This window comes from Podarcis raffonei, chromosome 7 (genome assembly GCF_027172205.1).
Source record: "Podarcis raffonei isolate rPodRaf1 chromosome 7, rPodRaf1.pri, whole genome shotgun sequence".
Taxonomy (NCBI): Eukaryota; Metazoa; Chordata; class Lepidosauria; order Squamata; family Lacertidae; genus Podarcis; species Podarcis raffonei.
Window position 1 is genome coordinate 14,577,752 of NC_070608.1, and position 20,785 is coordinate 14,598,536.

Below are 20,785 nucleotides of genomic sequence, written 5' to 3' on the forward strand. Positions count from 1 at the left end.
GAAATTGCAGTACAGCTATTATATCAGTGAAAACTATTAAAATGTTTTACATTTAAAATGCATTATTTATGTACTAAATACCCCAGAATTATACTGCAGCTTGTGGAGGGCAATCTCCACAGTTAACACAGAAATGTAGTAAGACTGGAAAAATACAAATAATTTTGGTACTAGCGTGCAAAGCCCCAAACATCTTAGGACCAGGGTATCTTAAAGAGCACCTCGCTCCCTATAGGCTGCCTAGGTCATAGAGCTTCAGGGCTGACCTTTTGGTGGTGGATCCCGCTCTAGATATCAGATTTATTTTTACTCAGAAGATAGCATTTAGCATAGTAGCTCATGCATTATGCTACCCTTCTAGCAGAGGCAAGACCCATTGGTGGAGGTGAGAAGATTCTGACACTGGGTTTTGGCATACCATAAAAACATTTTTATTTGAAGCATTTCTGGGGTGTTAATTTTATCTGATTAATTTTAATCTGTGTTTTTAATGTTTGCTTTTCTACTAATCATGTAGAGATCTATGGTTATAAGCAATTTTAAAAACTCGCTTTTTTAAAAAAAAGAAAGGCTTAGCGTCCAAGCAACATTACATTTTAAAATGATTTTGGCACTACCTTTTGTTAACTTGAGCTTTTAGAATTGATCTTTTTATAACTGAAAATTGAACAAATAAAAAGGATTTCATAAACTAAGCAAATTCAAATTCTCAAGAGCGCCAGTCCTTATGAAACTAAAACATTCCCTCAAGCTTTGCATAAGTACAAATTTTCCTTTTGGGTGGCGGGAGAGAACAAAAATATCCTAGTGAGAACTGAGCTGGTGGATGGGTGAAAATGGGAGTATTCTGGAAAAAGAACATATTTGGAACCCTAAAGAGTTGCAGGTCCCAGAGTTCAACTCAGTTCCAGTACTGAGCCAAATGAAAATTGGTGAAGTCTTAACTTTGAATCTATTTGTTTCTGTGCAGGCAGCTGGCTAGACAACAAGCAGATAAAAAGAATGAAGATTGTGAATATGGTAAATCTAGTAAAATACAAATCTTGTGAATTATAGAAATGTAGAGTTGTAAAATGATTCAGTGCACCACTGATACCATTCAACCTCCTAGCCTGGGGAAGGTTGACATTTGTGTACCTTTGCAGTGGAAGGACATTCCATAGCTTTCATAGGCACTGTGTTCTGCTGTAGCAAGAATGATCTGACCTAAAACTATGCCTCTTATCAATACCTATTGCTCCTTTTGTATTTTTAGAGATAGGGTAAATGAATGTGTCCCGTCAGGCACCATTTCAGAGGACCCCTCTACCATTGGTAGAGGGTGGCTTGCAGAGGTGACAGGGCAGCTGTAACAAGGTGAATGGGTCAGGATAACACTTTTGAACAAGGGGAGTTTCAGATATTTTAGAGTTGATGCTAAATTTTAATGTTTTCTTTTGGTAATGAGAGCCAATTGCTCCTGGATTTGATTTTACTTTGCTCCCAGAAATACTGCATCCAAACATCAGTTTTGAAAAACCTCACAGAAATACATGATTGACATCATAAGAAGTACCTAGGACTACTGCATAAATACTAAACTTATTTGTGAAACAATTCTCAACGCCAAAGAATAATGTGTAAAAATCTGTTCCTTATGTAAGCCAACAGACTAATGAAAAGAATGTTTGTTTGTTTGTTTGTTTGAAAACATAGGAACTGTAGTTCGTGTCACTAGGTCTTTGAAAACAGGAATAAATTCGAAGTCTGGTGAACATGTTGCAGAAGAAAATGGGGATGTTGAAGTCCGCCGCAGTTGCAGAATTAGGCGAAGCCGCTTTAGTACTATGAACCAGTCCGTTTTGTTTGACAAGCTTATTACAAAGTAAGGACTTTTTATAGTGTCAAAATGCCTTGAGAAAGCATTTTCTTGAACAACTGTGGTGGAAATGAAAATTTTTTGAAACATGGTATTTCCCCACTTGTAATTTCTGATTGCAGCTTCTTGTATTATACTGGATAGCTCTATAACTACAGGAGTAACTTCAGGGATTAAAATGTTCTGTAGTGGAAAGATGGGACTTAATAGTTATGTTGAGTGTACATGTGGCTCTGCATAGTAGCCTGTTTATGTTGTTTACTGGAGTGTTTATATTGTTACTATAGTCATAAAACTTGTTGCTAAAATTCAGTTTAAAAGATCCTGCCCTCTGTCAACCAACCAGGTTTATATTGTAAGTTCAATATTACTATTGTTATCATTAAGCTTACAATATAAACATGGCAGATGAAACTGGGTGGGAATTTTTATTGAATTTTACTATTTTGATGTTGTCATGTTCCATTATTACCATATATTTTTATTGATGTGAAATGTCCTGATGCCAAATATGATGAAAAATAGTATAGAAGCACTCAAAATATGAGTAAATCTTTTAGTTCAACCTTAATGTTAAATAAAATTGCATATATAGAGAGAGAGAGAGAGCGCGCGAGCGAGCTAGTTTCATATTCCCATAAGCTGTTAGCGCAGCACTGCAGCTTGCTCTGTTTAACTGATTTGTGTTTTAAAATATTTTTCATGTTGTGTTTGATTACATCTTGCACTTTGTCAAGCACTGCAGAAGCTGTACTACAAAAAATGGATGATATGAAGAAGATGCGTCGGCGACGAATGCTGGATTTGGAGGATCTTGGAGTGTTTAATGATGGAGAAGAGGTACATGTATATACAGATTGTGTAAAAGAATAATTTCTTGCTATTATTCTTTCTTTCTTAAATATGTATTTTGCAATTTTAACTTCAGCTTTGCTTACACCCTGAGCAAGAGGGATGGAGATAGAAAGCTTAAACATTTATTCCATAGTGTTTTGCTACTTTTATTGAGCTGGCCTTAAAGTTGATAGATTCATTGCATGTATGATACGTGTCATGGGATGACTTGAATTACATGTTTTCACTTGTTATTATTAGGAAAACCTTAATGTGTACTCAAGAGGAAAACCAAAAAGAGCAATCCAAAGGATTGATGAAGAAACCACTGATAACCAAGATGGAAGTGCAGGTTATTGTGCTACTTTTAACTTTTCAGAGCAATATTCTGTTTTATTATTTTAATACAATGCAGTACAATTTCAGCATACTTTTAGGTTTTGAGTGGGTGAATTAGTATACTTCAATAGGATAAAAATTATGCTTCATTTTGGAACCTTTCCCCCCCCCCAAATGTTTTTATTGTTTTTCAGTAAAACAAAATACAAATTAGACCAACATAACTTGTATACACAATGGGGAACCTTTTTGTTTATAGAAACATCCTTCGCCTTAGACATTTAGAAAATGACACGTGGAGATGGTAGTTAATTACTCCAAAAATCCATTTAGTTTGTAGTCCTAAACTCACAAAATTTATTGGGATTTCTGAGGAGATGCTATTACAGCAGGCATCCTCACCCTTCGGCCCTCCAGATGTTTTGGGTTACAATTCCCATCATCCCTGACCACTGGTTCTGTTAGCAAGGGATCATGGGAGTTGTAGGCCAAAACATCTGGAGAGCCGAAGGTTGGGGATGCCTGTATTGCAGTCTCTTAAAACAACAAATTGTAATAGCTTTTACTGTAGTGAAGCTGTTATTCCTAATCCAAGACTGGCAGTGTCTAACTGCACTTACAGTCCCAGAATCTGTTGTAAGTCAAGTAAGTTTCTTTCTTTAAGCTAAAGAGAATTCTGTTATTTAGAATCTTCAGAAGAAGGTGAAGACCATGAAGATGGAGAAGATAATCAAAAGCGTTACGACCTTAGACAGCGGAAAACAGTTGTGCATTATCAGGCCTCACCAGAAAGTAGGTGTCCACTATACCATCTTTCCCTGGAGTTTATTTACCCTTGCATATTATATTTGGAAAGCTTCGTTATTTTGGTATATCAACCTCTGTTTTGTTTTTGCTTTGTTTTGGCTGTCTTTACGTTTTGCCACACAATTATACATGTTTTCACTAGGTGACTACCAGAAAATCTTCCACTTTGAATGATTGAGAAGTCTTGTCCCAAAAATGAAAACACAAACTTAGTTCATGTTAGAACTAAACTTAACATATAAGTCCGTGGTATTCCCAAATTCTGACATTTTATATTCTCATCAATTAATATGTAAGGGAAAACATGTAACTGTTGTTACTTTGGTGTTTGTTAATAGAACCAAGGCACCAGAGGAAGCCCAAATTGTTTTATCCAGATGCTGCTTCTCCAGTGAGACGAAGATTTTCCTTCAGCCCTACGGGATCAAGGAGTCCTTATTGTAAGAAGATTAACAGGTTTGTTGATTTGTTGTGTATTAATGCTCCAGTATTATCAGTGCATGAATGTTTTCTCTCCTCCTGACTTACTCAACGACTTGGCTATATGGTTTCAAATCAGCTGCACTTTCCTTCAGTTGTACTTACTGTTATGACTTCTTCATCTATAGCAAATTGTGTAGAGCACGGGTGGCCAACTCCCAAGAGAGTGCGATCTACTCAGAGTTAAAAACTGGCAGTGATCTACCCCCTTTTGGGGGGTTCAGGTCAAAGTTGTTGAGCTTCTTTGGGGGGGGGGAGCCTGTGATCTACTACCAAACACATCTGCATGCAGCTTACCCACTTTGCTGATACATGGAATAATTTGGATGCCTTAACTGGCCATGTAAATTAATTGTGCAATTTTTCACAGTGACTACTTAACAGATTTTGTCTTCCAATTAAAACAGACGAAAACATGCAATTCACAATAGTGATTCTACATCTTCATCTTCTTCTGATGACGAGCAACGCTTTGAAAGGCGTAGGAAACGAAGTCGGAGCAAAGCATTAAGCAGGTATCCTGCAACTTTTGGACTCGGAATAACAATGTACATATTATACGTTATTATCTAGCTCAGTGGTTCCCAAACATTTTCTCAGTAGACCACCTAAAAATTGCTGAGGGTCTTGGCAGACTACTTTTTCTGCCTATTGTGGCAGTTGTATGTGTTGTGCTAGATCAGGGTTTCCCAAACTTTGACCTTCAGCTGTTTTTTTGTACTACAACTCCCATCTTTCCTAGCTAGCAGGACCAATGGTCAGGGATGATAGGAATTGTAATAATAATAATTTTTTATTTATACCCCACCCTCCCCAGCCAAGGCAGGGCTGAGGGCAGCTAACAAGCAATAATAAAAACAAGTTGAATGAATACAACTTAAAAACAAGATTAAAATACAACATTAAAATATTAAAATGCAGCCTCATCACTGGAGGAAAAAAGAAAAAGAAAGAGGGGGCAAGGAGGGAATCAAATTGGCTCCAAGCCAAAGGCCAGGCGGAACAACTCTGTCTTACAGGCCCTGCGGAAAGAAATCAGATCCCGCAGGGCCCTGGTCTCATGAGACAGAGCATTCCACCAGGCCGGAGCCAGTGTTGAATAGGCCCTGGCTCTGGTTGAAGCTAATCTAACTTCCTTAGGGCCCGGGTCCACTAGGGTGTTGCTATTTATGGACCTTGATGCTCTCTGTGGGGCATACCGGAGGTGCAAATTTGGGAACCCGTGTACTAGATGCTGCATGATTTTTAATGTTACTTTTACAGGCACACCACAAACCACCTGAATTTAACTTAAAATCACAGTTTGGGAGTCCCTGATCTGGATACTAGATGATACTAGAGGAGACACAGGACTGGATTTGACTTAATAATTGCACTAGCATGAGGCAGGACAATGAGTCATGCTAGTTCAACTGGGCTTCCCCCCCCTGCACCCTTTGAAATCAGTGTTTGGGGGGGGGCAGAATAAAGTGTGGTGGAAGGAGAAGAGAGATTGTTCCGTCTGGCAAGCAGAAATGCTTTCACGGACAGAATGATTGTACAGCATTGAATTTCACCCACAATATTCATAACAACTGTTTTATGTTTAGCTAATGTAGATTCTACAGTTTTTTACAGACAGTATGGAGTAGATTTCTAATTTGAAACTACATCTCGTGATACTTTTGCTAATTTAAAGGCAACCCCATTTCCATGTTTCAATATGAACTTGTTCCTTCTCTATTACTTAAAACAACGCTTCATTCTCAAATTAGGTGCCTTCCACTAAACTTTAGGAAAGATGAGTTGAAGGGAATCCACAAGGATCGAATGAAAATCGGAGCAAGCCTGGCTGATGTTGATCCAATGCAAATAGATTCTTCAGTGAGTGTTTAATTTCCTAGTACATTTTGTTATTGACCACTCTCTTAAAATAAGCACATCTTTTCAAGTTTTGCTGATTAACCTGAATGAGAGCTGTGTAGCTGTTTTGTTCATTTAAGTACCCATTAATTTTCTTTAAAGACTTAAATAAGAATTATTCACTTCTGTGTTTTGTTGACCTTCATTTGTTAATTCTGCTTCTCCTTCTTAGATCCAGTTTGATAGTGTGGGTGGACTATCTAGCCATATTTCAGCTTTAAAGGAGATGGTGGTTTTCCCACTACTTTATCCAGAAGTGTTTGAGAGATTCAAAATTCAGCCTCCAAGGTAGGAAGCAAACATTTTGTTTGCAGGATGACAGTGAACTTACCCCAATTGTAAACTTTCATCTTCTCTTCATGATTGCTAGGGGGTTTTTTAGCCTGCCCTCCACACAAGATTACTTTTTGCATAGTTAATGCCTTTTGCATAGATGTAGCATGTTCATACATTTTTTTCAACACAATGCCAGCAGAATGCAAGTTGCTTTTTTAAATGGGGAGAGAGGAATATTGAAATGAATTGTTGGTGGGACCCAGAAGAGGGGGAGGGGATGAAATCTCTCTTAGGCAGACAGAAACTCATAAGCATATTTAATGAGGTTAGCTTAAATTATATTATGATTAGGTAAAGTATGATATACTTTTGAAAATTATGAAACATTCTACTAACCAAAATACTGCAATTTCATACTTTTAATAGGGGCTGCCTCTTCTATGGTCCGCCAGGTACTGGAAAAACTCTTGTTGCCAGGGCACTTGCTAATGAGTGTAGTAAAGGTGATAGAAGAGTAGCATTTTTCATGAGAAAAGGTGCTGACTGCCTCAGTAAATGGGTGGGAGAATCTGAACGACAGCTTCGTTTATTATTTGATCAGGTAATTATACTTTTATCTTACTCTATAGTGTATTCTGTATAGCGCCTTCAGAATTTCTACATTTGAGCTTTTGTTTTAGGCCTTTCAGATGCGTCCTTCAATTATATTCTTCGATGAAATAGATGGTCTTGCTCCTGTACGATCCAGTAGGCAAGATCAAATTCACAGGTACAACTTAGTTTGTTTTCTATGTTTGTCTTCAAATCTCCTGAATCTTTTCCCTGAATACATTACTTCTTGTACAAATACTCTTACGACAAGTCACTGTTTCCATTGTAGATTTGTAAGCTTTAAATTTGTGATATGCTTAAAGCACCTTTGTATTTAACCAATTGCCTAAAGTTAGTAACAGTTCTTCCTGGCAAATGATACATAAACCTCCAGGTATGCAGGCAAACTTTTGCGTGTGTACTGCAACATTGGTTTAGTACACACATACACACTCTGTGAGTTGTGTTAGAGCACAAATCTGAGGTTCAGCAACACTATCCTGTTTCTCATACCAGTTCTCAGAACTGGTTTATGTGTTCCCTATGTGGCATCATGACAGGAATATAAGATCTGCTAATGTGGAACATTTTGACAGTGCTGCCAGGTCTTGAAAAAGTGCAGCTCTGGCATGATTTTGTCCCATTTGAAATATTTGCCCCATGTAACTAATTGACTCTCACATAAGTTATTTTATCTTTGATGAGTCAAAATTTCATTTGAAATTTCAGTGAGTGTTTATAGGTTGGGAACAACTTTCTATTACAAAGTAATGTTTCCTTTTAATTGGATCTCTTCAGTAAGTAGAAAACGATACAGGCTTGGACCCGAAGTTACTGCTGCACAAGCCGAAATGCCTTCCAGTTGCAGATAAAATATGAGGGTTGTTTATTTCTCACAAACACACAGTCCTCATCTGTATGCTGCCCCATAAACATGAAAAAGTTGAGTGTCCCCTGGCCCAAGAGTCAGTTTCCTAGAGCAACAGGGATTGCAGGTAGGGCTAAGGACCATGGTTTCTTCCTTCTGCTTGTGCCAGCAGAATCTTGCCCAAGCCACAGTGGATAAAATATTTTTGTTTTCTTTTTGAAAGTTCAATCGTGTCTACATTGCTTGCACTGATGGATGGCTTAGACAACAGAGGTGAGATTGTGGTGATTGGAGCTACCAATAGATTGGATTCTATAGATCCTGCTTTGCGAAGGCCTGGACGTTTCGATAGAGAGTTCCTTTTCACCTTGCCAGATAAAGATGTAAGACTCAATTTTTTTCATGCATATTTGGCTTTAACCTACCCAGAGTCTATGGTTGGGGGTGGAAGTTGATTTCTACTGGAAATTGTTCTGGTAGGCTAATGTGAGAGGAGTGGAGAACACTAACATGTGAAAAGTGTGGGCATAGACAGCTGGTGCCACTTCACAAATCCCAAATGCATCCAGATGATACAGGTTCTGCTGTAACAACTGGGAATTTGGTTTTCTATAGCAAAAATGAATGAATGAATCTTACGATAGCAAAAATGAATCTTAAGACATTAAGGTACCAAGCACCATGTACTTTGAATTCCCTGGAAAGCCCTTTATCCTGAAATAACTGTTTAAAATATTGCTTCTGAGAAACATGGTTAGAATTGGGTTGAAAACAAAGTGTATGTCAGGCATCCTGGCTGGGACTGATTGAGTCCAACAACATCTGGAGGGCCACACGTTTGCCATCTCTGCTCCATCCATTATTTACACCATGCATGGTTTTATAAACCTCTTTCAGGTACTTCCCCTTAATAACATCCCACTGCTTAGGACAGGCAGGTTGGGGTCAGAAGATGGAAAATGATTGCATCAGCCAGCTCTTCAGTCTGCCTCTAGTTCCCTCCTTGCTTTGTCTTGCTACTGAGCATTTCTGAACTCCTCCTTACTCCTTCATAGTTGTTCATTTTTTCCTTGCCATCTCCAAATTCCTTACTACTTTTAATTTTGTTTTGCTTGTTTTCTGTGTTTTCCTTTTAAAACCAAATTTAAAAACTCCCCACCCCAGAACATTTGCAAATAGTGTAATACTGAAAATGTTGGTTACTGTAACTAGAAAGGAAGATACAGTATTTGAAAGGGAAATATATGGGTAGTCTTTTGAAACTAGATGTATTTGAAATACATGTTTGTGTTTCTAGGCAAGGAGAGAGATCCTTAAGATTCACACCCGAGAATGGTCGCCTAAGCCATCGGAGATGTTCCTTGAAGAGTTAGCTGAAAAAAGTGTTGGTAAGATGATGATGACAGTTTGAAAATAGACTTCTGCCATCTCTGCAGAACCCTCTTAACAATATTTTTTATTTACATGCTTACTAGCCAAAACACTGGTTTGAGCATTTTTTTAAAAAAACACCTTGAAATTTGCCATTTATGCCATCGTTCCCTCTATTTCTGATGAAGTATAACAGTGTTTTACTCCCACTGCACAACATAGGTCTCAATACAGTCAGTCTTTAGGACAGCCCCCCCCCTCCCGAACAACAACAACAACCTGGAAACAGTCCAGTGAGGACTGAGCATGCTCGGTGGCCATGGAATACGTTGTGTACAGAATGTTGTTGAATATTATTTAATCAAAGAATACAACTGCTACATATAACAATGTCTGCCATGCAAAGTAACACATCCATTCTTTGGGGGATTGCTTTTATATTGTAGCACACCTACTAGGCTGATGTTACAAATGCATGGTAGGCATCAGCTTTACATCAGCACTATATGAAACTTCTATAAGATATAGCTAATAATAATAATAATAAATGAAAAATAAATTTTTATTTATACCCTGGCCAGGGCCGGGCTCAGGGCAACTAAAACCGAATATAAATTACAATAAAACGTAATAGAAAAAAAGAAAAAACCCAGTTAATTAAAATATGGTTTTAAATAGCCAACTTATGATCTGTGTTTCTTATATTGCATGGAATTGGCTTAAATAACCTCTAGTTTTGAGAAAGGAAGAATTATTTAATCTTTTGTATAAATCATGATTTGTGTGGCTTATAAGACTATTTGCAGGCCCTATAATTTCATACAGATGTGCTTTTCCTTTTGTAGGGTACTGTGGAGCTGACATTAAGTCCATATGTGCTGAAGCAGCTTTGTGTGCCTTGCGCCGACGTTATCCTCAGATTTACACCAGCAGTGTCAAGTTGCAGTTGGATATCTCTTCTATTAACATAACAGCTAAGGATTTTGTGGTGGCTATGCAAAAGACCATACCTGCTTCTCAGAGGGCAGTGACCTCACCCGGCCAAGCGCTCTCCAACATTTCCAAACCACTCCTTGAAAATACACTTCAAAGAATCCTGGAAGTCTTACAGAATGTCTTTCCACATGCAGAACTGGCACAGAAAGGGAAGTCAGGTATGTGCACATTTATTTACATTGGTGGGGGGGGGATGAGTGAATATCGTATCTAATTAATCTGATGTGGTATACAGTACAGAACTGAAACTTGAAATTATCCTCTCCTTTAAGAATTACTCTATTTTGCAAGCCAGAAACAGAAAACTACTAAAACTTGTGAGGAACTGAAGCTTCAGATTGATTATTTAGCAAATAAATTCACCCATACATAAATTTGTTTTCTGTGCCAAATACATTTTCTCTAATATGCTACCTTTCGAGAAAATGATCTCTTAGAAAGGGAACTGCAGTCTAGAAAGAGTAGTAAGTTCTCAAACCATAAGACTCCTGCTTATGTAACCTATCCTAATAATATCCATATAAGCGCCAACTGATAACAAGTGAAGATTCATGATAACTGCCCCAAATGTGGAGACTGGAAGAAATATGCCCAGGTTAGAGGCGCAAAACTCCTACCCTGCAAGAAATTTTCTGATTCTGGGCCAGAAGAGCCAGAACAGCAGTTGTGTACCTCAGAACACATAGAGGTGGCTTTGGAAGGTACAGAACAATTTCTGCCACTCCCCAGAAGACAGAAAATATATTATCTCTGTCCAGATAGGGGCACAGCTGGGCCAACAACCAAAGCTGGTGGAAGGCACTCTGTGCCAGCAGGGCCATTGAACCTCAAGCAACAGTAAAGGATCCAGGAGTACCACCTGCGCCTTCAGAGGCAGTGTAACCTCATCAAGAGCAGGCAGTCTCCCATCCATCCAGACTAGGGAACCACCCACTAACAGTGCCTCAGTCTTATCTGTATTGAGCTTCATTTTGTCATGAATCATAGCAAATTTTATTTAAAACATTTCTTCATCAATAATAGGTTCAATAGTATGAAAAAACCTGTTTATACAGTATACAACTACAAGATAAGACTATAAACAATTTAGTGCAACAATATACAACAAAATAAAAATAGATTAAAACCCATTAACTTAAAAAGCACAGTAAACCAAAATTCCAACTAAAATATAATCCAAAATTCATGGGCAAATGGGAAGGTGCTGAAATAGTTATTGTATTGGTGTTGTACTTCCTTGTTGGGGAGGGCATTCCAGAATTTGGGCACTGCCAGCATTTCATAGAATCAGAGTTGTAATGCAGGAATTTTTTTTCCACAACATGGGGCTCAAACCCTTGACCCTAAGATTAAGAGTCTAATTGTCTACTGACAGAGCTATCAGTCAGGAAGCTCCTTTGTATTTGCTCTTCATTCACTGAGTTATTCTGTTTGTTTAGTATCACTTGGCTTCTTGACATTAGTAAAGTTTCCTTAAGCATTTTAGGTTACTGCATTTATGCAGAGTTGAATCACTTGGATTCAGTGCACATAAAATGTTATCAAGGACAGGAATCTTTCAATTAGTACCAGGCCTTAGAAATCAAGACACAATATTCCAAAGGAAATAATGTAGAGTTTTGTTTTATTTTTAAGATTTTGCTGGTCAGATTTTTGACAGTGACTTGCTATACAGTGATGAAGAGGAACTACCAGTTTCTGAAACTGGACCTTCTCAGAAAATACATGATAAACGAAAAGAAATGTTCCTGATTTTTAGCAGGTAAGTGATAAAAGGTTGCAGTTGTTGGTTGATCTTTAAAGGAAGCTTCATTATTTTCATATTGAGGTGGTTGATGTCTTATGCTTGCTCTCTCATTCTCCCTGATGAGCATTACTGAAGCTTGAAAGGTGGGCCGTCACTCTGTAATGACCTCCCTTCAATGCCTACCTTAAAGTGGGGTGGCAGGTTGAGCTCTTTCTCCTTGTCTCCCCTTCTGCCTGCCACGGGGGGGGAGGGGCTTGGCAGGTGCCAAGGGGAATGTTGAATGCCCTCCTGAAAGTTCTGGAGAAAATGGAAGTTTCTTACTATGAATTTCTGTTACACAAGTCATGTGCCATTTCTGGGATCAGCTCTGGTGATTCTGTTTTGCCATAGCTTTGTAGCTTCTGCCAATGGCATACGTGTGGGGGAGATAGCTCCCTAAATCCCTGCCTATTTCCTTCCATGTTGTATATCACTTGATTTATTTTACTTGTGCTAATTTATATTAAGCTGGGGCTTAGTGTGTTTTTGTATTGTAGTTGGGGGTTGTTGGCTCAGGGGATTTGGAGCAGCTCCTCCCCCCCCCCCAAAAAAAATATCTAGAGAAATAAAAATTTGTTGGCTCTGACTGTGGGTTCCAATAGGCTGTGTCCTCCTGAGGAAGTGAGGTGCCTTCCAGGAAACCCAAAGGAAGAAAATCTCATGATAGGAAAATTCAATTTTCTCATCTCTTATAGAAATGCTTATCACCAGCCAACCTCTTGCCGACCAAGACTTTTAATAGCAGGAGAACCAGGATTTGGACAAGCCTCTCATTTGGCTCCAGCAGTGATACATGCTTTGGAAAAGTTCACTGTGTATACACTAGACCTTTCCATTCTCTTTGGAATCAGTGCCAAAACACCTGAAGAAACATGTGCGCAGGTATTTCAGCTTTGTAGTAGTGCTACTTAAGTGAGGCTGACAGAACAGAATTTTTCAGCAAATGCTGAAAACATTTCCACTTTCTGGTGGAAGACAGTTCTAGAGAACTGGAATGTCAGATCATCTTCCACATGTGGGTGGGAGGCTTCTTTGCCCCAGAGGAATTTTTTTTTTTTTAAGTTTGGCTACGGTTTGAGAATTATAATTGTGGTTGACAATATGAATGCTGCTTTTCTTCAGTCATGCTTCATTGGGGTTTTTTTAGCTCATTCATATCATGCTTCTAACATGATGGAATTCAAGGCAGTATTTCCATCCCAGCAGACCCAGAAAAACTTACGGTACTTCAGGGCTGCTACATATTCCTTCAGACAATGCCTCATATCTTTTAGTGTTGTACTGCTTGCATCTGAATTGTTTATAATTAATCTGCTTAACAGATGACTAGTATATTTGATTTCAACTGCTTCCAAAAAATAGTGACGAATTAAAATAAAGATTAATGAGAGAGTCAAGAAAAGGGGTCTGGTCAAGTGACTATTCCTCACTTTCAGAAAATACCCCTGAGAAAATGTGTATTGCTAAAGCAAATTTGTTAACATTTGGCATTATGCTGATTGTTCCTTCCTGTTTTTATAGATTTTTGTTTTAGCTTGTACTTTATGTTTTTTTCTGTTCTATCAGCCATTTTTGGGACTTAGTACAGATAGGCAGGCAGTAACTACACAAACTAAAAGTACCTTTTTGATCTTGGGAATCTGAGAAAATCTGGTGGGGGCTGGTCCCAAAATTAACAAATTTCGGGAATGGGAGCGGTTAATGGTATTGATTTTGGTGTCTTTCAGGAAAAAAAGTCATGATTAAAGGACAAATGTGCTAATGACCTGTCAGCTGATCAATTTTCTTGTATTTTACTAGTTAATATGTGAAGCCAAGAGAACAGCTCCAAGTATAATATACATTCCAAATATTCATTTGTGGTGGGAGACAATTGGGCAAACGCTGCAAGCTACATTTACTGCGCTACTACAGAACATTCCATCTTTTGCTCCAATTTTGCTCCTTGCAACATCAGATGTACATCATGCATCTTTGCCAAATGAGGTACTTTATGTCATTGAATTCATAGGGTATCTTTGATCCAGAGTTTTCTTCTTCTAACTTAAGCATTTGATTTCTTTTATAAATAATAAATAAAGATGAATGAGTATTTAATGTTTGCCAAATATTTCTAAACATGAAAGCAATTAGGGAATACTTAGGCTATCAAGAAAATTGCAGTGCTCCATTACTGCTTCCAGAACAGAAGCATTCCAACACAACTCTAGTAAATTTTCAGGTAAAAATAAATTGAAATTAGATTTATTTATATCTGCCAAGCTTTGAGCTAAACTTTTTTTGTTCAGATCCTTAGTATTAAGTATTAGTAGTTTAATAGCCCTGGAACTCAGATCTTTTCTGTCACTTTCGACACTCTAATTCCTTCTCACAAGAACTTGTACATCTCAATATTATTCATTTATTTAAGGTACAAGAATTGTTTGACAAAGCGTATGGAGAAGTTTTTGATGTCTGCTTGCCTAGTGCTGACGAGAGAAGAAAGTTCTTTGAGAATTTAATTCTTCACCAAGCTGCTAAACAACCTGCATCAAAAAAGAAAGCAGGTTAGTATGTGCAACAGATAAAACTAGAAAGCCCTGTAAAGGTGATGGGATGTTGAAAATAACTGCAGTCAAAATATCTGCACTTTAACTCATCAAAATGTTTTCTTTTGCCGCTCCCCCCCCCCCCCCCAGTTTTGCAGGCTCTAGAAGTGCTACCAGTAGCAGCAGCACCTGAACCACGACAACTAACAGAAGAGGAGGTCAAACAACTTGAGGGGCAAGAAGAAGATACTTTACGTGAACTCAGAATTTTCTTAAGAAACGTTACTCACAGGCTTGCTGTTGACAAACGTTTCAGAGCTTTTACAAAACCAGTTGACTTACATGAGGTAATGCTTAGGATTTTATCTCTGCTCATCAAATAAATAAACAATGACATGGCCCAAAGTAATTATCTCTGTATGTTCCTGCCACTTTATTTGGAACATATATGTTTTATGTTGCAGTAATTAACATGTTCTGTGATGTAGTAAGGTAGTTATCATTTTGTCTAATGTGGATCTAGCAGGCTGTACAAGTGCAATCAAAAACTGACACAAAATGGCATCCTAAATGCCATCCAAAGCTGATACTGCCTTTTCTAGGAATTAAATAAAATTGCAATGGAAGGCAAAGCCTGTTTGAAAAACTTCAAATTTAGAAATCTCTTTTGTTCAGAGCCAGGAAGGTGCCATAAATAACTTACAAATGCTGTCCAAGCTCTTACTTACATGCATTGTGAATTTCCTTTGTACTACTCCTTCATTGTCCCATCTAGCTCCTCCATTTACCCTCCTCTCTGTCGCTGGCCCCTGAGGACTTGTTTTAACACTTCCAGTGTAAAAATAACATTTAGCCCATGGTTCACTCCTATTGCGTTTAAAGTGCCTCTTGACTTTTAAAGTGTATGTGTGAGTGAAAAGGAGTTGTTTGTATGCACAGCTTATAATACTGGGTGGAGGGTGTCCAAAATATAAAGAGTATTTTCAATGCTCAAAGGGGAAAGGAGCACAGGGAAAGCATTTTCCTTGAGTGGCATGTAGGAGGCACCCAAGTTCCTATAGTGGCAATAACAGGAACTAAACCTCATCTGATCTTATTGAGAGAATTTTAACATGTCACAGGCAGTCCAGTTGATTGACAAATTATTTGCTGCTGCTTCCTGCCAGTATCCTGATACTTAAGTTACAGTTTTAAAGCAAATTTAGTAACTTTAAGAACAACATAATGAGATGTCAAACATTTTTAAAAACATCAAGATTTCTGTTTTCTAGCTTAAGTGAGACATTTCTAAGTTTTTTATGTTACATTTGTAGGTACCAGACTATGTTACTGTTATCAAACAACCAATGGATCTTTCAACAGTTATTTCAAAAATTGACCTTCACCAATATCTCTCTGCCAAAGACTATCTAAAAGATATTGATTTGATCTGTAGCAATGCATTAGAGTATAATCCAGACAGAGACCCTGGAGGTGAGTACAAAAATACTACTGTATTTTTTACAGAAAAAAAATGTTATAAACTTACTGTGATACCCAAATCAGAAAATTTACATGATAGTTAATGTTTTAGAAGCCGTATTTTCTTTTTACAGAACTCTTTCGTTGTAACATACTTTTATTTCGATAAATCCAAGTAGTTCAGCAAGGAGTATAAATGTTACAGTATAATGGAAACTACTGATGAAGCTGCTACAAAGTATTTTTCTTGTGTGTGCATTGTTAGATCGCCTTATCAGACACAGAGCCTGTTCTCTCAGAGATACAGCATATGCAATAATTAAGGACGAAATGGATGAAGACTTTGAACAACTTTGTGAAGAAATTCAAGAATCTCGCAAAAAAAGAGGTGTGTTATAATATTTACTCAAAAAGCAACTACATTATAGTTTATCTAAGAAGAATATGCCAAATTTCCATTTCCTGCTGCAGCCCCTTAGACTGTTTCAAATTCCCCTTTCCAGGATCCCATATTCTTTAGGAGCCAGTGCTGGTGGAGATCTAAAAAGTCTAAATGCAGCCCTTTGGATTCCACATTCTCCCTCTCCCCTGTGATGGCTTGTGTATGCTCTTCACAATAAGCACCTCTGCTCACTCAGAGATATTTACAGTTCTTTATTTTACATATGTACAGGCAGCACATTACAATCATGCGTCTGAATCTTCCGGTTCAGATTCTGGGAGTGGCCTTCGCTGGCTTCTCCTCCAACAGAAAAGGCGGGGAAGTTTCATGGGACGTCTCTCTCCCTCCTCTTTAACTCTCTCCTCTCCTTGGCAGATGGAACAGGCACCGCCTCACCATCGGTGCCGGAACTTCCTGTGCGGTGCTGGGGCTCTGCTTCAGCATCGGAGAGCCTTTGCGCCTCCTGGCTCTCCCCCCCCCTTCCCCATCCGTCACTTCCTGTCCACCTCCCTCTGACTGTTCCTGCTCCTCCCCAGCATTCTCTGGAAGTCCCATGACACCCCCTCATCTTCGAACATAAAATATCATTATAGTTCAGTAACGTTTAATAAAAGATGCCTACAAAAATTCATTTCTTTTTAAAGGTTGCAGCTCCTCAAAATACGCTCCTTCTTACTATTATGTAATGCCAAAGCAGAATACCTCCTTGGAATACAAGAAACTAGATTCTGAATTTGGTGAGAAACTGAAAATCCAACCAGTGCCTCTGGATTCTAGCTCTCCTTGCCCTTCTAATGGTAAGTGTTACTTACATTATTTCTTATTTAACGAACAATTTGTGAACTGATTTAAAGTTGTCAGTCTTGTCTTTAAACGAGAGAAAATGGGATGTATCCAATGTGAATCAGAGTAGACCCATTGGGATTAATAGACATGACTTAGATCCATAAATTTCAGTGGATTTACTCTGAGTAGAATTCAACTGGATAGTAGCCCAATGCAAGGACAACGCACATAATCTGGAATTTTAATTGTGTAAAGCAATGCTGATCTCAGAATATCTTTACTTTATGCCACTGTCTCAAGTGCCATCTCCTATTATTATTATTCCACCCATCTGACTGGGTTGCTCCAGCCACTCTGATCAGCTCCCAACGAAGTATTAAATGCACAATAAAACATCAACCATTAAAAACTTCCCTGAACAAGGCAGCTTTCAGATGCCTTCTAAAAGTCAAATAGTTGTTTATCTATCTGACATCTGATGGGAGGGCATTCCACAGGGTGGATGTCACTGGTGAGAAGGCCCTCTGCCTGGTTCCCTGTAGTTTCATGTCTCACAATGAGGGAACTCCCAGAAGGCTCTTGAAGCTGGACCTCAGTGTCCAGGCTGGTCCGTGGAGATGCTCCTTCAGGTATACAAGGCCGAGGCTGTTTGTGGCTTTACAGGTCAACACCAACACTTTGAATTGTGCTCAGAAACATACTGGCAGCCAGATCCTTTAGGACTGGTGTTATGTAGTCTCGACATCTGCTGCCATTCATGAGTCTAGCTGCTGCATTCTAGATTATTAAGTTTCCAAGTCACCTTCAATGGTAGCCCCATGTAGAACGTATTGCAGTAGTCCAAGCAGAAGATAACCAGAGCATGTACCACTATGGCGAGACACTGCGCAGGCAGGTCTCAGCCAACGTACCAGATAGAGCTGGTAGACAGCCACCCTGGACACAGAATTAATCTGTGCCTCCATGGACAGCTGTGAGCCCCAAATGACTCCCAGGCTGGGCAACTGTTCCTTTAGGGGCACAGTTACCCCATTCAGGACACAGGGTATCCCCCATACTTGCCCACCTCCTGTCCCTCTCTCCCATTTCGCCACAGGAAGACTTTGGTCCTCATAAACAGCATTGTTGTGTTTATTTAGGAAACATGAAACTATTTTTAATATCTTGAATATGTTTTTAAATTTTGATTTATACCTTTGTTGTAGCCTTATCAAAGAGAAAACTCAGAAGAAAGAGCCGATGGTGCCAGGGTAACCTAGCAAAGCGGAAGAAGACTTCTCATTTCAATAAAGAGAACAAAGCTCCGGGAGAAGAGCAAGATGAAGTAGAGAGTGAAGGAGAAGAATGCATTGGAAATCATGACTCCAGCATGGAACAAACTGAAGTGGAAGAATCGGAAGCTGTGCTTCCAGACCAGCACACAAATAGCTCTGAAAACAAATCTGATGCAGAGAATGGGAGTGACCAATCTGCCAGTAATGGTGCTAAGTGTAGGTCTGAGGAGAACAAGGATACTAACTGTTCAGAGCAAAACAGAGGATGTAATGGAGATCTAACAGAGAATTATTTAAATAAGGATATTAATGGTAAGTGGAGAGTCATCTGTTGGCATTATCTGAATACATAATTTCCTTTAGTTACTTAATTATTCTCCCATCCCCACATACATGCAGTTCTGTGAGATGACCACATCAACAACTCTGGAAATATTTGCAAAACAGTTAAGCAAGGTGAAATTTTCAGTGAAATTTTGATCATGCCAGGCTAATTGGAGCAGACATTTCAAATGTAGCAAGTTTGACTTTTGTTCAAAACCTTATGTTTGAATTCTTGGGTTTTTTAAGTTACCTTTCTTGCGACTTTGCAGATACAGACTCCCTAGCATGACACATTTTCTCATTTAGCTGAGAGTAAATCCTATTGTACTCAGTGGGAATTGCATTCAAGTAAATGGGCACAGGGTTGACCCTGTTACAGAACTAATGGGTTTCATAAATACCAGGCAAAATCTTAGCTATTGTGACTTAATAGAGAACTTAGAGTAAGGCCAACATATTATATAGATAGATCAAATTACAAAATGAAACAGTTGTATTTTAAAAGTCTTCTGGTTTGAATCTGTTTCTGCTACTCCATGGAAATGATATTCTTTAGCGAGAAAGAACTTGGGCTGGGTTTTGAGTGTCTCGGAAGCCGAACATTTCAGCTTTTGAACGCCAAAAACCCGGAAGTAATTGCTTCCGTTGTCGAACAGCTTCCGCTGCATGTTTTTCATTTTCCTTAGATTATTTGGTTGTTCTTATTCTAGCTTCATTTTTGTTATTCTAGATGTATGTATGCTTCGCATGACTCGTGCAAGGCGTTCTCAAGTGGAACAGCAACATCTCATTAGTGTTGAGAAAGCTATGGAGATTCTTTCAGAGCAGACACCGCCACTCATTGTTGACCGTGGAAAACTTAATGTACGTACACATTCTCTTCCTACTGAATACTAAATAAGAGATTAAATGCATCTAAAAATTAGGTTAATGTGTGGCTTCAGATGTCATGGGTGCATGCTTTGTTGTTGTTGTTTTATAAGATTTTTATTAAGATTTTTACATTACAAAAAATAAAACAAAAAGAAAAAAAAAGAGAAAAAATACAGAATAAAAATTGTTAAAAACAATCAACCTTTCCATCACATTATTTTTCATTTACTTGTTTCTCGGACCTCCTCATACCTCTCTTTTTTGTATTCCAATTCAATTTATTTAGCTCAGCAATTTGTTTCCCTCTTTATTCTACCCAAATCTTTACTCTTAAATTGTTGTAATCTTGAAATTTTACTTTTATAAACCCATTTTTTCATATTCTTTTAACCCATTACAGCTAGAAACCACTTAATTTCAATCCAACATTATTCTAAAGTTCATTAATTTTACAGTGTCTCTGTAAATAATCTTTAAATTTCATCCAGTCTTCTTCCACTGACTCCTCCCCCTGGTCTCGGATCCTGCCGGTCATTTCCGCTAATTCCATGTAATCCATCACCTTCATCTGCCATTCTTCCAGAGTGGGTAGATCTTGTGTCTTCCAATATTTTGCGATAAGTATTCTTGCTGCTGTTGTGGCGTACATAAAGAAAGTTCTGTCCTTCTTTAATACCGATTGGTCAACTATGCCCAGAAGAAAGGCCTCTGGTTTCTTCAAGAAGGTATATTTAAATACCTTTTTCAATTCATTATATATCATCTCCCAGAAAGCCTTAATCCTTGGGCACGTCCACCAAAGGTGAAAGAATGTGCCTTCATTTTCTTTACATTTCCAACATTTATTATCAGGCAAATTATAAATTTTTGCAAGCTTGACCGGGGTCATGTACCACCTATAAATCATTTTCATAATATTCTCTCTTAAGGCATTACATGCCGTAAATTTCATACTGGTGTTCCACAACTGTTCCCAGTCAGCGAACATA

General features: G+C 38.4%; 1 protein-coding gene across 2 annotated transcripts in view; it reads left to right on the plus strand.

Annotated features, from left to right (window-relative positions):
- The window catches only part of ATAD2 (ATPase family AAA domain containing 2), a 30,178-nt gene that overhangs the window by 5,161 nt on the left and 4,232 nt on the right, over positions 1-20,785 (plus strand). Inside the window, exons 3-26 of one of the 2 annotated variants that reach the window (XM_053395328.1) lie at positions 971-1,020; positions 1,696-1,864; positions 2,596-2,698; positions 2,954-3,044; positions 3,719-3,823; positions 4,177-4,294; positions 4,726-4,833; positions 6,073-6,181; positions 6,393-6,508; positions 6,923-7,097; positions 7,177-7,265; positions 8,179-8,338; positions 9,253-9,343; positions 10,172-10,480; positions 11,958-12,084; positions 12,804-12,990; positions 13,909-14,094; positions 14,519-14,654; positions 14,787-14,983; positions 15,950-16,109; positions 16,363-16,485; positions 17,184-17,336; positions 18,531-18,911; positions 19,654-19,869. In XM_053395328.1, coding sequence (XP_053251303.1) covers positions 971-1,020; positions 1,696-1,864; positions 2,596-2,698; positions 2,954-3,044; positions 3,719-3,823; positions 4,177-4,294; positions 4,726-4,833; positions 6,073-6,181; positions 6,393-6,508; positions 6,923-7,097; positions 7,177-7,265; positions 8,179-8,338; positions 9,253-9,343; positions 10,172-10,480; positions 11,958-12,084; positions 12,804-12,990; positions 13,909-14,094; positions 14,519-14,654; positions 14,787-14,983; positions 15,950-16,109; positions 16,363-16,485; positions 17,184-17,336; positions 18,531-18,911; positions 19,654-19,820 — 3,610 coding nt within the window. In that variant the 3' untranslated portion in view covers positions 19,821-19,869. The remainder of the gene's footprint in view (positions 1-970; positions 1,021-1,695; positions 1,865-2,595; positions 2,699-2,953; positions 3,045-3,718; positions 3,824-4,176; positions 4,295-4,725; positions 4,834-6,072; positions 6,182-6,392; positions 6,509-6,922; positions 7,098-7,176; positions 7,266-8,178; positions 8,339-9,252; positions 9,344-10,171; positions 10,481-11,957; positions 12,085-12,803; positions 12,991-13,908; positions 14,095-14,518; positions 14,655-14,786; positions 14,984-15,949; positions 16,110-16,362; positions 16,486-17,183; positions 17,337-18,530; positions 18,912-19,653; positions 19,870-20,785) is intronic. The other variant, XM_053395326.1, reaches the window with a different exon arrangement.